General features: G+C 44.7%; 1 protein-coding gene across 2 annotated transcripts; it reads right to left on the minus strand.

Annotated features, from left to right (window-relative positions):
• Positions 1-127: 127 nt before the first annotated feature.
• On the minus strand, positions 128-15,412 carry HYOU1 (hypoxia up-regulated 1). Of its 2 annotated transcripts, XM_084495851.1 has the most exons (25): positions 15,279-15,412; positions 15,019-15,112; positions 13,714-13,792; positions 13,262-13,416; positions 13,085-13,161; positions 12,313-12,494; positions 11,574-11,689; positions 10,603-10,786; positions 9,992-10,126; positions 8,984-9,066; positions 8,755-8,887; positions 8,254-8,441; positions 7,881-8,019; positions 7,692-7,752; positions 6,879-6,961; positions 6,264-6,458; positions 5,638-5,837; positions 4,886-4,973; positions 4,370-4,492; positions 3,811-3,944; positions 3,208-3,292; positions 2,522-2,774; positions 1,769-1,849; positions 1,151-1,233; positions 128-909 (listed from the first exon to the last, which is right to left on the minus strand). In XM_084495851.1, exons 1-24 carry the CDS (start codon positions 15,340-15,342, stop codon positions 1,172-1,174), a joined length of 2,994 nt encoding a protein of 997 aa, XP_084351977.1. In that variant the 5' UTR covers positions 15,343-15,412; the 3' UTR covers positions 128-909; positions 1,151-1,171. The 2 variants fall into 2 exon arrangements, with proteins under 2 accessions (XP_084351977.1, XP_084351976.1); XM_084495850.1 differs by having other exon boundaries at positions 128-1,233.
• Between the last annotated feature and the right edge of the window lie 52 nt (positions 15,413-15,464).

Consider the following 15,464-nt stretch of genomic DNA (forward strand, 5'->3'; position numbering starts at 1 on the left):
GAAGGTCGGCGCAGGCCGCGCCCCGCTGCCCGCCCCCATTGCCACGGCTTAAGGAACGCCGAAATCGTCACAAATTCCCTCATCTTTCTCTTTTTTTTTTTTTTTTCCACAGCAACCACAGCCCTCGTTAAGAGACCGTCTGGAAGTGCCGTTTTTATTTTTGGTCGAAAAGGCCGATGGAGAACAACAGCAGATGCACGTTCACAAAGTGGCGGCGCGAGGCGGAGACCCCGCTCGTGTGTTTTAGCAGCATGAACAGTCCCGAGGAGTTAGGAGACCACAGCCAAGGACATGAATTTTCACAATGGAGCCAGGCCGAGTACACAAGATACCGAAGGAGGAGGATAGTTAGCGTAAATTGGCCAGGTTGCTTTTGTTTTTGCCTGGCCCTGTGCCACCTCTCTGGTCAACTACTGGTTGTTGTTCTGACTAAAAGATGCACTAACACGTTCGTTCAGTCTCCTGTGCGTTCAATCTCGCAATTTGTTAACTTTTATTTTACAGTAAACAATAAACCGAATCCTTTCGTTAAGTCTCACTTCACTAGTTTCAGACTCTGCTACAGAGCACAGATAGAGATGTTTTTAATAACAGTTGATGGAAGCAAACACCCTCTTATCTTGAAGCACAGAGCATCTGCCTCCCCAGTTCCTGTTCCAGTTTCTCATATGAATCTGAATGAGAATACACTTCCCAGCAGTTGAAATCACACAATTTCCTTAAATTCGGACCTCAGTTGCTAATGCAACACCATCTCAGCAACATACGCTTCTGGATTAATCCCATCTATCTTCAGCAGGTGAGGTGTGGCACAGAGCATATGTTCCAAGTTACTTCCTAAGGCTTAAAACCTTCCTTAAACCGTTTTCTCTCTACAGAAAGGTCATTTTGGTGACTTCTGTCCTGAAACTGAGATAATTCTTGGTGAGCACACGGCCACCTTTAAACATGTAAGAACAACAAAAAAAATAAACACCCAAATTCGCTAAGTTAGTAGCAGAAAATTCCCCAGAAAGAAAAAAAAAATTTACATCTCTATTCCATTTTGTTGTCAGACTGTTGTGTTCCATTTACATCGTAACTAACTAGGTCCATTTAAAAAAAAAAAAAAAAAAAAAAGAAAGTAACAATGAAATAAATAGATGCTGACACCAGTGGGATTTCAGGGGTGTTATAACTCATCATTTTTTCTGCTTTCTCCTCCAGCTTCTGGTTTCTTCTCTGTTTTGGACCCTGTGTAATGAAATAAACACAGTTACACACTGTAACAGCTTTTAGGGCATACAAGGCAGCACTGAAAGTCACTGACATTCATCAAGCATTCCACTGAACTCCTGATCTATTTACATACACCAGACAAATGCTTTGAGAACTGATATTCAGCTCCAAAGAGTTGAAGACCTTACTGCCATCCACCTGTTAAATACTGGTGTCTTCACAATACTACTGTCAGAAAAATATGCACCTGCAGATCAGTTCCTGGAGAGCTTTAGAAAGACAGGCTTACACCTAAGGAACTGGCTATGAACTGCTGTGCCAGAGGCAGAAATCAGCTGCTGAGGCAGTGGTACGCTGTAACTTCACACTGAACAATGAGCATTTGACACCGTGAGAAACCCAAAATTTTCACCTTCCTCTTTGCAGAATTAAGAACTGCTCCATAATCAGGATTTTCAGCATATTGCTACATCCCCACATCCTTTTAGGATGAAAAAAGCCTGCAAGCGTAGGTATCAAGTTCTAGACCACTGATCAAACATATACCCACCGGAGTCTGATTGAGGCTCATCACCTGGTGCTTTCTCAGCCGTAGGAGGTTCCTCGGCTGGACTGATATCCTCAGGTTTATCTATGTATAAAGCAGAAAGAGCACAGAAGTTAAGGGGAAATACACAGAGATTAGATGCGGGGAGATTAGGTGACCAGCAGCAAGTGAGGTTTACAAACAGGTCGGCCACGGTGTCTCAGCAGGACTCCAGTAATTCACTCTGACTCTAAGAGGAACCAGCAGGCAACTCTGCTGACAAACAGCAGTCTAAATTTAAAAGGAACGGGATACTCAGAACCTGAGGATCTTTAACAAACTAATTCCAAAACCAAGAAGCTTTAGTGTCCCAGGCAGATGTTTTTCTGGGGCCCACCTAAGCTACAAACCTCTCTCATCAACAGCTCTATCTTTCTTATAAATATTTCTTATATCTTATTCTTATATCTTTTTTAAGGCTTATCTTTCTTACAAGGCAGACAGCCAAAGAGATAGATACTAAATAGGAAGATGTATCCTAGGTAGTACATAAATCTTCCTTCCCAGAAAGCTGGCAGAAACAGAGGGGTGGGGAGGGAAAAAAAATAACAGCCCACGACTGTCATACCTAGATTTTCTCAACAGTCTTTGAGAATTAGGAGGATCATTTGATTTGTCAGTTAACTGGTGTCTTCACGTATTTAGCTCCCTTTTAAAAATGTGTTACTATCTGGCAATTATCTAATAGTAGGGCCACACTTCCCACCCACTCCTTACCTTCTTGCTTCCCCTCCGTGGGAGGGATAGTGTTCTCACTCTCAGAGGTTGCTGTAGCATTCTTGCCTGAATCAGGTTTTGTGGCATTCTTCTCCTTTTTAGATTTGGGTTTTGCAAACTTGGCCTTGTTCAGAAGATACTGCACTTCCCTGTCCAAGGCTGCTATCTTGAGCTCTATATCTTTGGACAGCAGGACAGGTTTCTCAGCAGGAGACAGCTTTTTCTGTTCAGCCAGTGTCTCATTTTTCCACATCTATGGGGAGGGAGGGGAAAGGTGCTTTTTGGACGTTTCTTAGTTCCAGGAACTACCATGTATCACGATCTCAGTCACCACTCCTGAGTGCTCTAACATTGCTCAGGATAACACTGCTCAGTGTTGCATTTCTACAAGTTTCTTAGTTACACAGACAAAGGACAAAAAGAAACAGAACCCTCAAAACCCACTGGCTGCTTCTGAAAGCCACGTAGCCAGATTACTGGGCTATACCACCACTCTTGGAGATAACTGTCCACACTCAACACAAAAAAACATTCCCCTAGAGCTTTCTGGGGTCACACAGAGGATTAGAAAACACTGAAACACATGTTTGCTGGTGGCATGGAAACAAGACATGGATGCTCTACGCCCTGACGTTGGGTGAATGTACAGAAGCTACTTCTTGAAACGGGAAGCACAACCCATTTACCATTGTTTCATTGATTGCTTTTTCCAGCGTACCCAGTTCCACTTCCGTGAATATCTGGTCAGACTCTGGAATCATGCGGGCTCCCCTTAAAGACAAAAAGAAAGTTCATTTTTGTTTAACCCAACAGACTATGCATTGTCAACTCGGAGTTCACACTACCAGTAAAAACCAGTAATAAATAGTCACTGCACATACCAAATTAGAAAGACAAGTGTAAAATGTACTAACACTTGCTGCAGGAAACAAGAGTCCTAAATCTATCTCTGGGTGTTAGGAATGGAATACACAGTCAGCAAATGCAACTGTCACAACAGAAGAACAGGGAAGACTCAAAAAGCTGAGGCCACAGAACCAAGCGGGAAAAGAAAAGTTTGCTTGGACATAGTCTGTACAGCACTGGACACTTCCTCTTCTTCCAGTTTAAACAGTTTGCATGGTTCTGTTAACGTGTTTTACAGAACCAAGCACTAGGGAAGCTGAGTTTTGGCCATCTTTCCTCACAAGCACCAGTGACTTTCAGAACAGATTCAATCTGGACAAGTTCCGCTGGCATCCCTTACGTTATGGGCTGTACAACTCTTATTCCTAACAGCTTGCTCTTACTTGAGGAAGATGTTTGAGTGGTTAAGCAGACTCTCCAGGGCAGCCAGGCGTTCTGGCCATTTTCTCCTTTCCTCGACACGGAAAAAGAGGTTCCTACAAAGCTTCTTCAGCTCTGCAAGCTTGTCTTTCAGCTCCTGCAAAAAGGGGAGAGCAGAAAGCAGACAATCAGCTTGCCCAGTCTCTAACTCTCCCTTGTGAACGCTGTAAACCCCAGAAGTTAAAACCTGCAGTTTTGTAGTTCTCTATCAAATACACTATTTCCATACAGCAAAACCAAATAAAATAAAAGCCATGTCACTAAGCTTTACGCAAAATCAACAGGTTACTGCTGAAGCTGCTGAAGACCATTCACACTCATCGAATTGTCAATGGAATGCGTCCAACCACATGTTCATGTGGCTGGAAGAACTAATACATATTACATCTGTCAACTGCGAAAGCAAGAAATTTTCAAGAACTAGATCATAAAGATTCAAGATGGCTCAATACTCTGTCAGCCCATATGATGATTTCTTTGTCAGTTATAGCAGACAGGTATCTTGACTCCACACAGCAATACCTTAGTAGCAGCTGCATAGCCCTCCTCCTCCATCCAATTCGAAGCTTCACTGAGTTTCTTCGAAATTTCTTCTCTCTCCTCCTCCGTTGAGACAAACTGATACTCTTCTTGGTAAAGCTTGTCCTGAAAAGAACAAAGCAAGCGTTCCCTTCAAACAACACTGAGCGTGAAAGGAAAAGCCACCAGCTCACCCACTAGTAACTGGGATGCCCTCTGAAGTCCAGGCATGCTGCATGCATTGCCTAGGAGATTCTCATTCAGCCCTCCCAAATCTGAGCTCCTGCTCCCAGCATTTCTATGTGCATGAAGGAAGATGTGCTGAAGTTCATTCTGCATTTAGGAAACCTCTCAATTCCACATGGGCTTGGGAAGCCTAATGTTAGAGAAGGTGACTGAAGGGTTAGAGCCGGGCTCTTCAAATCAGCTCAAAGAACCCTGCATCCAGATAAGCCAAACTACATGAGCCACTTCTACCCACGTTCCAGGAATTCTCATTTCTTTATTTCCCTGTCTTACCTGGGTCTCAAAGATGAAGGACTCCAAGCTGTTGGCTGATTTTTCTCTTTCCTGTTTCTCTAGATCTCTGACTGTCAAGTCTTGGAGTCTAGAATGTGAACAGAGCAGAGATCAAAGGTAGTAAGTGCCTTTAGATGAGCACCACATCATATACACCAGTTTCTTAGCAGTCACCATTCCTTCAATCCTCCATCTCTAGGAGAGGAAGGTGACAGGTGGAAAAGATTTAACTAAAGGGAGAGAGACAGCTGAGAATCCTTCTAGTTTTCAAGTCACAAAACTCAGAGCATTGACTATTTAAAGCCAGAAACACTCTGACTCAAGAAATCCAGCAGCACTACAACAAATTTTACTATTTGTGTAACGTTTCTCTGGCTGCTGCTACCTCCTCTTACACCAAGAGCTCTGTTAGGTTGAGTACAATCTCTACATTAAGTACTGCAGTCCCAAAATGCAGACGTGTACCATGGCAATTCAGAGTTGCCATCAGTTTCTTTGGAGATATTTTTCCCTGGTTTATTTCAAGCAGCTGTCAGAGAAGAAATCTAATCTAAAACCAGATTAGGCATCAAGGACCAAAGAAGGAATGTTTCACTCAAAGAAAATCAGTTTAAAGGAAACAGAAAAGGTGTCACTCCTGCACAGGGAATACAAACTGTTACGGTAAGTTTTGAAGCTCTCTTCCTTTTGTCACAAAGCAACTCACTTCCTTCATCTAGAGCTTTAACCAAGCAGAGCTATTTAAAACATACTTTTTCATTGAGCTCTTCAGTTCATCCTCTAACAGGTCAGGCACATCATTTACATCCAGTTCCATGGTGATTTCATGGACAAGCTTTTGCTTCTTGGGTGCTTTGATTTTCTTCTCTTCCTCTGTTTTAGTAGCTGTGCTTGCACCAGAACTTTTGGACGGTTCTTCTTCTTTCGTAGTTTCTCTATTTTCTTTGGGATCCTGTAACAGGCAAGACAAAATTTCAGCCAAGCAGACAGATTTGCATTGTGTTCCAATAATAGCCTGAAAGATGTTCCTAATGCAGCTGAATTCAAAGGACCTAGATACCAAAGACCGCCCAAGCAAGTAAGAATTCTTGGGCATATCTGCAGGACAAAACTGGAGGAATGCATCAACATATTTCCACAGGAATTCTGCATGCAGACAAGACACTGACAACTTAAAAAGGAACAAAGGACAAAGAGGGGCTTCAGTAGAAAAGAGATGTGTTTCCTGCAACACAAGGCTAACTAAACTTTTTCCAAGGCAGGCCACTAATAGAGAAAGAATGCCACTGAGCACTGCAAAACAATAGGAATTTATTTGCTCCAAATGTACCCCTCAGACACCACAGTCTCAGTCCCATTCTTTCAACCTGATGCTTACCTGAGACTCTACTTTCTCGCCTTCTTCCTTTTTTTGTGGTTCTTCTTTCACAGGGGTACTTTCTGCCTGATCTGGAGGTGGTGACTGCTGTTTCTCTTCTCCCTGCTCTTCACCAGCATCTTCTGCACTGCTCTTCTGGCCTTGTTTCCCTCCCTGCTCTTCTTTAGCTGTTTCTGCGAGGCTTTCTTCTTCTTCCTGACCACCACAGGCAAGTAAAGGGGAAAACAAAAAGTTTTGGAGTAGAAATCCCATGCAAACATTTCACAGAACACATAATACTTGCAAAAACACAGCGTTCACAGAGAAAGCAGATGTTAATGAGGGGCTGTACTAGGTGGGGCTGAGGCAGAAGATTAAGAGACACTTCGGTGCAGAACATGAATCCACGGCACAGAACTTTTATCTCACTGGAAGGAAACCAAATCAGTACTGCCAGTGAAACTGCAGTTGTGCCTATACGGCCCAGAAGAAAACAAGTAGCCTGCTAGACACTTGTACTAATGACAGACGGAAATGTATCTGTGTGTCACCAGAACAATTTAGAAACAAGACACTTCAACAGAAACAACTCCCGTAACGTTAGTCCACTGTCAGGGCAGTCACCCTGGGGCTCACCTGAACTGAGTCTGTCAGGTTCTCTCCAGTCTCTGGTGTATGGCCACCACCCCCAAACAGGCTTGAGATTGTGTTTCCAAGTTCTGTTAACAGGAGACAAAAAGTCCAGAACACTGTATTTCCAAAGGAAGAAGCCCTCTTCAGCGATCAGTTCTTTCCCTCACAACTGTAATGATGACCAAGGAGCTTCCCAACAGGTTTGCTACAAAACACTGCAGAACCTCATTCTTCCTGACCTTATTTTGTGCTTCTGCGTGCACACAGAAGCGTGCAAATTTGTTACTTCAGCTAAAAAGCTCCAAGCTTCAGCCTGTGACTGCATTAGCCATCTCTCCCCTTTCCCTCCAAACATGCAGGTTTCCAACTCCCCTGTATAGGCAGGCTTTGCACTTTCTCTAAAATCCAAGAGGTGCAAAGCACAGATGAGAGCACCACGACCCAGACAACCTGAAGGGAGAATGTTGCAGGGTTGTGGATGCAGGACTTCCCTTCAGGACAGACCTCCTGAAACGATCAGATGTAAATGAACAAGGAGAAAAGGACCTATTTTTCAACTTGCAATGCGTGCAATAGTCACCTTAGGAACAAATGACATCTCAGAGCTCTTTGCAGCACCCAGAAGCCACTTGCACAGGGCTTCTGTGTGTTCTGGAGCTGTTGCTATCAGGGACTACGGTTAACTGTCTAATTTCCACCCCTCAAATACATGGTGCTTGCTGTGCTCTGGGAAACAGTATGCTTACAGTAATCCCAGATACTGCTAATAATAATAAAAAAAAACAGTCAGTATGAATATTAAAGTTCAGCATTTACTTGTTAGAGTCGACTCCTCCTCCAGTTTATCTTCCACCAAGGTCTCAAACACAGATTCCACCTTGGAGAGGTGAGCATAGAATTAGTTTTAAGAAGGGACCGTCACTAGCATAAACAAGGACAGCACTGGGAAGATACACAGGGTGACAAACATCACCACAGGGCGACAAACATCACCACAGGGCTTACTCGGTCAAGACTTAGTACTCCGCTCTCATCCATATTGAAGTGAGCTTTGATGCCTTTGGACTCGTAATCCGAGTGCTTCTTGAAACTGTCTCCAACTCCCTTTAACCTCACAGTAGTGAGATTGAGAGATCCAAAAATCCTGGTGATAGACAAAAGCAGAAAGTGATTGAACTTAAGATGCAGAACAGCAAACCATTTCTCACACCCACAGCGTTGGACGATTGCACTAAGCAAGGAACCAGTGTTGTTTGGTCTGCTAAAACATAACCTGGAGAATTAATCTGCAAATACGTCCTAGTGGCCAGTCAGATCCATAGGCTGGGCACCCTGCATTGCCATGGGGCTGTCTGCTCTGCTGCTGGACTCAACTCACCGCAAATCATCCTGGTTCAGGAACGACAGATCTCCATAGTTGACATAGAACTCAAAGTCATCTGTGTAGCGATTGAAAGTGATAACTTTACGCTGTGGATAGGGTGCCATGCGCTGGAACAAAATCCTCTTATTATGCTTTAAACTCTTGGATTTATCATCTTCCTCAACTTCACGAGTAAACTCCACCTGCATCACAAATACACAGTAAGACAAAACAACTACAAGCTTCCTTTACAGCATCCTACGTTAGAGGCTTCCACAGCACTTGACTGCCCTACCTCATGCAAAAGCTGGGGAACAGCTATGTATTTTTCAACAGATATTTCTATATGCCTGACTTCTTCGATATATCACTTCTGTGTTACCGAATATTTATTCTGTTTTCTTTATTAGATTGGCAGAAAAATCTCCATAGCTTCCTTAGGTCACCTGGAACATTTCTCCCAACACAGCCCCGTTTACCCACATCTTTTACAAAAGAAGACAAACCAAGGGTTACCTGAATAGGAAACATAGCCGCATCTCGAACCACAAAGGGCTTCACCTTAAAGGCTTTGCTCAGAGCAGCTGCCTGGTAGACTGCACCCATAGCTGCAGCCTCATCAGCATTGATGTTCTTGCCCAGTTCTTCTCTACGAAGTGAAAAGCAAAAGACATGAGCTTTGCAGCCACTGCCACGAGCAGCAATTTGTCAATAGGAGACATACTAGGGGGCCTCACATACTCACTTGCCCACAGCTTTCAGCAAAACTTCCTGCACTTTGGGGACCCGTGTGGCACCGCCAACTAGAATCACCTGGTCAATTCCATCCTAGGGATTGGAAACAGTCACCTTGTCTTTGAGAAAGCAATTTTGGAAAGCTAAGTTCAGGGCTTCCTTACGGTTCTTCCCCGGACACCACACTCTGATGCGGTGCTTTAAGAACAACCATGCTACATGCTGCAGTCCTAATGCAGGGCAGTGCCTGAGGTCTCAGGCAGGCTGATGTGAGCCATGCCAGCAATACGAACCTCGGATTGGGTCTATCAAACGTGGTTGATATGGCCACTGCTAAAAGTCACCTGAAACGCGGGACTTAATTTAGAATTAAATGAACTACAGGTTATGCCAGAGGAGCCAGTGACTCAGACAGCAAGTTGGACCAGAACAGACAGAAACCCGGCCTCTAAGAGGTGAATCAACGTCTTGCTTTGAATACAATAGCCAAAAGATGCTCAAGGAGTATGCTGGCGTTCTGGAACGTGAGCATTTAGCAGCACTGTAACTCTCTCCAAATGACTGCATCACATTTGGTCCAACTGCAGTCAGGAACAGGGCTTCTAAAGAGAGTGCTCAAACAAGAAGCCTGAACAGCAGCAATTCTGTTTCCAAGCAGTTTAAGATAAAACTTCAGAAAAAGAGACCAGAAACCAGCATCCCAGACAACACAAGGAAAGACCAGTCTTTAAAACCTCCAGCCCAAGAACAAAGATTTTTTTTAAACAGAAAGAAAACACTCCTCCAGCTACCTTATTTCTGGCAGATAGTGCAGAGCCAAAACAGACTCCTGCTTGGCACTGCAAAAAGTAACTTCTCTGCAGCACCAACACCACTGTCTACTACAACAGCAGGCATCTGTACTTCTCAGCAGTGCTGATGCCTTGTAAATAACACAGTCACTGATGCTTTGATCATGACGTGACAGCAGCTCCACGAATGGAAACCTTCAGGCTTCTTAATGGATTCCTAAACATACCAGTTTCATTTCTGCGCTGCTCAGAGCCTGTTGCACAGGTCCTGGGACTCGTTGAAACAAGTCAGAGCACAAATCCTCAAATTCTTGCCTTGAGACTTTGGCCTTGAAGTCAATATCATCCAGTAGCCCCTCAATCTGTTCAGGGAAAAAAAAATAAATATGTATCTCTCTCTCCATGGAGCATTCTACAAGCAAAATCTTTGCTTGATTTGCCCAGTGTGCAAAAAGTTCCAGCTTTGTTAATGCACCTGTAACTTGACTGCGCTTCATCTGAACCCTACAATTGCTAAGGTAATGAGAAGATAGAATGCAGACATAACAGACAGCTTCTCTCAGATGCTGTGAAAGTTTATTTACCAAGCTTCACACAGCTAACTTTTACCCAAAACGTTAATTTGATCAGTAGTGCTACTAAGTGGGCACAAGTTCAGAGGAACTGACAGTGCCACCACCTCTGAAACACGGGGAGTGATGCTCTTCAGCATACTGACACTGCAGAGAAACAGTTATGCTTTATTAATATTTAACTATTTATTAGATAATTAATCTAAAGAACATCATCCCACCCTCAGTCCTAAGAACTCTGGAAACCCTGCAACAAAAAGTCATACCTGTGCCACGTGGTCAGCATTTGCACTCAGGACAGTTTTCAGACGATTGGCCTCCTTTAGCAGTTTGGCCATGGCCCGGGGATTCTTCCGGACGTCTTTTGAGGGATGTTGATCATTAAAGAGCTTTGCCAAATAATCCCGGAGACGAAGCTCCATCTCTAAACCCCCAAGAGTACGGTCAAACCTGGAAAAAAAAGAAAAAAAAAAAAAAAACAACCAGGATATAATAAATTAAAACAAGTTGAAAGCAAACAAACCTCATCTATTATTTCACAGCTATGCCAAGCAGAAAGTGGTCAAAAATAGCTGAAGTACTATTAGCTGTGTCTGCAAAAGAATGACAGTTACTCCAAAAAGAACATATTACATAAGCCAAGAAAAGAAAGATTCACCACCACAGTAGCCATTGTACAAGAAATTTCATCGTATGTATGGTAAAGGCCTTACTGCTAAGCCCAAACAGCTGAGAAGCCAAGGGATAACTGCGTCAGGTCCCAGGTATTTTATTGAAAACAGCAGTATAAAACTGTTTTCAGAGTTAAAATTGCTGAGCTGGGTATCTACAGCACCCCCCTCCTTATTTGGCAACATTTAACTGCAGTGCATTCTCGTTCCTCTCCAGAAGGATATTCCACTTTTTCAAACTGACACCCTCTGCTTCTGTACGATCTTATCAAATGGAATTACATTTAAATGGGTTGAGGCTGTATTTAAGAAGAAAAAAAAAAAGCCTGAAACAGACTAAGTAAACTGATTGCCTCCTGGGCTCCTGCAATTTCTCAGCTACCTTCTGCAGTGATGTAAGAATTATTAATAACTGTAGTCTTCTCACTCTACATCCTTCCCACTTTGTGATCCAAATTACCATGCTGAAGTCTCATTCAAACTTTCTATGTTTAGAAGAGACTGTGAAACAAATGATTTCTTTCCTGAGACCTTCAGGTTTTGTGCAACTCATGTTGAATTCTTACCCAATGCCCTGGATCTGCAATTGAGGTTGGGTTCCCGAGTCCTTAGTTTTCACTGTCTGATACGTAACAATAGTACAAACGGTGCTTCCTGCTCCCATGTCGTAAAACATGATATTCTGAAAAGAGAAGCTGGGACGGTGAAGCAGAAACACTTGGATATCCCCCATGAATAAGGAAAGAACACGTGGCTTTCCAATTCTGATACAGGCCAAGACTATGTCTGTTCCCTAGACTGGCTTTATACCATATGAGAGATGCAGGACTCGTACCTCGATCGAACTAAGGAGATGTGCAGGGTCATGCCTTACACAGAAAAGGACTTTTTACAAAGAAAAAACTTTTTAACCCATTTTGTAAATCAGAAATCAGAACTTTGCTCTTTAAAAGTTTCTTAAACCTCAGGAAAATCAACTATTTCAGAGTCAGTCTTCCAATACCTTAAAAAAGAAAAACAAACAGCTAATGTGACTCCCCACCAGCTGATGGGCAAGGAACGCACTTCAAGATGGGAACTTCCAGCTACCTGGCCTTCACTCCAAAAGCTCTAAGGCTTTTAGCGCTCTACCACGTTCACACAGGATTTCATATCTTCATCGTGTTGATGAACACATGAAAACAGAGGAGACTGGCTGAACAGCAAGTCCACTTCCTCACGGTTAAGGCCTTTTTGATTTTATCTGCAGCACTTTCTCCCCTGCACGCACACACTTGCATGGGACCATCTCCCAGCTATACCTACCTGTGCTGTGGCATTGATGTCTTTCCTCCTAAAAACTCCATAATTCAGTGCTACAGCAGTGTTGTCATTGATCAGCTGCAGAACCTTCAAGTCAGCCATGCGAGCAGCATGCAGAACCGCCCTCCTCTCCGCCTGGTTGAAGTAGGCGGGAACAGTGATCACTGCATCCTTGATGGGTTGTTCTGAAAGAGACGGTGGAAGAAGTTTTTCCATCAGAGTAGCCACATGCAAAGACAGCATAACGGAGTGATGGTAGCAAAACCAGAGAATGCAAGCTGAAGACACCTACAGAACTCAATCCCGAAGCAACATCAGCAGCTAGCATCATTACAGATTGCTCTGTTCCCTGTTTAAATCAGACTTTCCAGATTTTCATGAAGCCACAAGTCTACTACTTGGCTTTCATGTGCTAAAATAATCTCAAATGCCTTAACCTTCAGCAGATATGATCACCACAGAACCTTATTTTATCAATGAATTGCATTTACTCTCCGGAGTAAAAAATATTTGGACTGGCTCTGATGTTACCAATCAAACACCACACAGCTTCCCAGTAATGTCACTAATGAAACATGTCAACCAAATTCATCTGTAATTTTCATTACTTTGTGATTTCACTACCACCACAACACGGAAACATCTTGTTTCTAAGATGACCCGACATCCCATTCCTAAGAAGCCGTGGGTTTTCCAGACACCTTCTGTCTCTATTCACATTTTATAACACACAAACATATGCAGGTACTGTAAGAAACACATAAGTCCTTCCAACCTGCAAATTCCTCAGCCAGACCGCGTGAGTAGTTCAGGACCATACCAAGCATTTCCTCTGGAGAATACTGTACTGCCCTTCAAGAAACAGAAGAAAAGAAGTTAAAACAACAGAGTCAGCTATTTAAGTCCAACAGCAAAAGTCCCGCTCACGAGGAACCCAGAAGCAGTCACTTACTGGGACAGCTTGAAGATAACCGTCTGTCTCTTTTCATCCTCCACAAGTTCATGTTCTGGGAACCGGGTCCGGTACAGTGCCACTTGGGGGTTATTGATCTGCTTACCCAGAAGATCCTGAAAGTATCTGAATGCCACCTTGGGGGTCCTTATAGACTACAGAAAGAAAGAAGAAATCACCCAGCTGCATTTATTTGTCCTTCCTGCTGTCAAACAAACCTCTCCCAATCTACACGATGAACAACTGTGATGGTATTTTGGAACACAAGCCTGGTATACAAGGAGCAGGTGGAGAAAGCCAGCAAAACACCAAGGAGATAAGAAAGCAAGTACAGGGCAAGAAATAAAACTTCCTCTTAATTTAGATATTTCTCATGAAGGACCCAGCTGTGGGAAGACACCTTCTTGTGTACATGAACTGCAGCGGGCATAAGAAGCAAGGTGAACTCTTACCATTCCTAGTGCGCTATCACCAAAGAGACGTTCATTTTCCTTCAAAGCAACAGCCACAGGTGTTTTCCTTCGCGATTCCCTAGACAGGAAAAAAAAAAAAAAAAACAATGCAGGTGAACGTTCAATACAGAGGTCCTGGTGACAAAGGGTAGCGATTCCTTTCTAGAAAGACTAGAAGAAGATTCTCAGACACCACCTACAGTGAGGAAGACCAGCTCTACTAATCGAAAGAGCTGCAAATAGCAGCAGCTGTCTTCAGAACTTTAAGATCCTCCAGTGTTCTTCATGACAAGCGCAACTACCACGCTTGACCAAAACATGGACAGTAATCTTTCAAATGAACAGCTGAAGTTGTGGAGTTGTGCAATTTTTCGCATAGCACTGAAGTACTCCACAAGAGATGAATCATTTCTGCTACAGATCCAAGTATGAAAACACCAAGATGAGGATTTCGTTATGATAACTATCAAATGGCTTTAAGTTGTCCACTAAGTTCATAAATACTTCTGCAGGCTACCCACTTCTGGACACCTTGTAACATGTCAGCAGTTTTCTATCATAAGGCTACAACAAAGTGACTTGACATGAAGAAGAAGGACTCACAAGCAATGTTCTAAAATGTGCTACTTTGTAGTTAGACAAAACTCGCATAATTTTTGCTTCCCTCCACCAATGAGGGAATCAAGTCAGTTCGCTCATTCTGTCAATAACTGCCACATTTCAGGGAGCTAGGTGAAAAACACACTCACTACCTGAGTCTAGACTCCCAGAAAGCAAGGATGCTCCTGGTCAAAGATCCTTTCCCACCCACACTTTTTCCATTCAGTGTCTTGGGGACCAGCGGCAGCAACAGCAGCCAAGTGAAAGACGATGAAAGATTTGCTTCACAAGTGACTGGGGGTCCTGAGCAGCACCACAAACCTACCTTCACGTTCCATTATGGAGAGCTGAGAACCTGGCTTCTTAACAGTGTATGCAGGAACATGACCCTACACCCTCTCACAGCTGCACTACGATGTGTTCTCAGTTACACACACCTTGGGTCGCTGGCTTAAAAGGGGCACAAAGCACAACTTGGCACCCCTAAGACGAGGGTGACGGCCGACCTGCTGCCCTGGCGCTCAGGGCTGCGCTCAGGCAGCCCTCAATCAGGCAGCAGGGATGGATGTTCCTCACTCAGCGCCCAAACACAACGCACTGACCCCTCCACCACCCAAAACTTGGCTTCCTATCGGTGCCTGCGTGACCCCGGAGGCCCCTTTAGGCACATCCCCAGGCGGTACCGGCAGCACGGGGCTGGCTTACTTGTTGAGGACGATCTCCATCGGCACGCCGGGCTTCACGATGGCGATCTTCATGGACTCGCTGCCCACGTCCACCGACATCACGGCCAGGGGCTCTGCGGCAGGCGGGGGGGGGGGGGGGAAGCGCCGGTAAACAACCCCGGGCCGGGCCGGGCCTGGCTGGGCCCTGACCCCCCTCAGGGCGCTCCCAGGCCGCGAACCCCACCGGGATCCCCCCGGGCCGCCCCCCGTGAAACCCCCGGCCCCGCACCCGTCACCTACCGGCCCGCAGGAGGAGGCAGGCGAGCAGCAGCCAGCCCAGCGCCCAGCAGGGCGCCCGCGCCATGTCCCCAGCGCCCCTCACGGCCCCTCACGGCCCGGCCCCGGCCCCCGCCGCCGCCGCCGCCTCCTCAGCGCCCGCGGCCCCGCGCCTCACGCAACGCCCGTGCCGGACGCGGCGGCCGCTGA

The sequence above is a fragment of the Aythya ferina genome (genome assembly GCF_964211825.1).
Source record: "Aythya ferina genome assembly, chromosome: 22".
Lineage (NCBI taxonomy): Eukaryota > Metazoa > Chordata > Aves > Anseriformes > Anatidae > Aythya > Aythya ferina.

Coding starts and splice junctions, on each gene's coding strand:
- HYOU1 (XM_084495851.1), bottom strand. CDS start 15,342: ATGGCGCGGGCGCCCTGCTGGGCGCTGGGCTGGCTGCTGCTCGCCTGC. Junction 10,787..11,573: donor TTGCAGATCCAGGGCATTGG/GTAAGAATTCAA, acceptor TTTTTTTTCCAG/GTTTGACCGTACTCTTGGGG. Junction 6,962..7,691: donor GGAGGAGTCGACTCTAACAA/GTAAATGCTGAA, acceptor TCCTGTTAACAG/AACTTGGAAACACAATCTCA.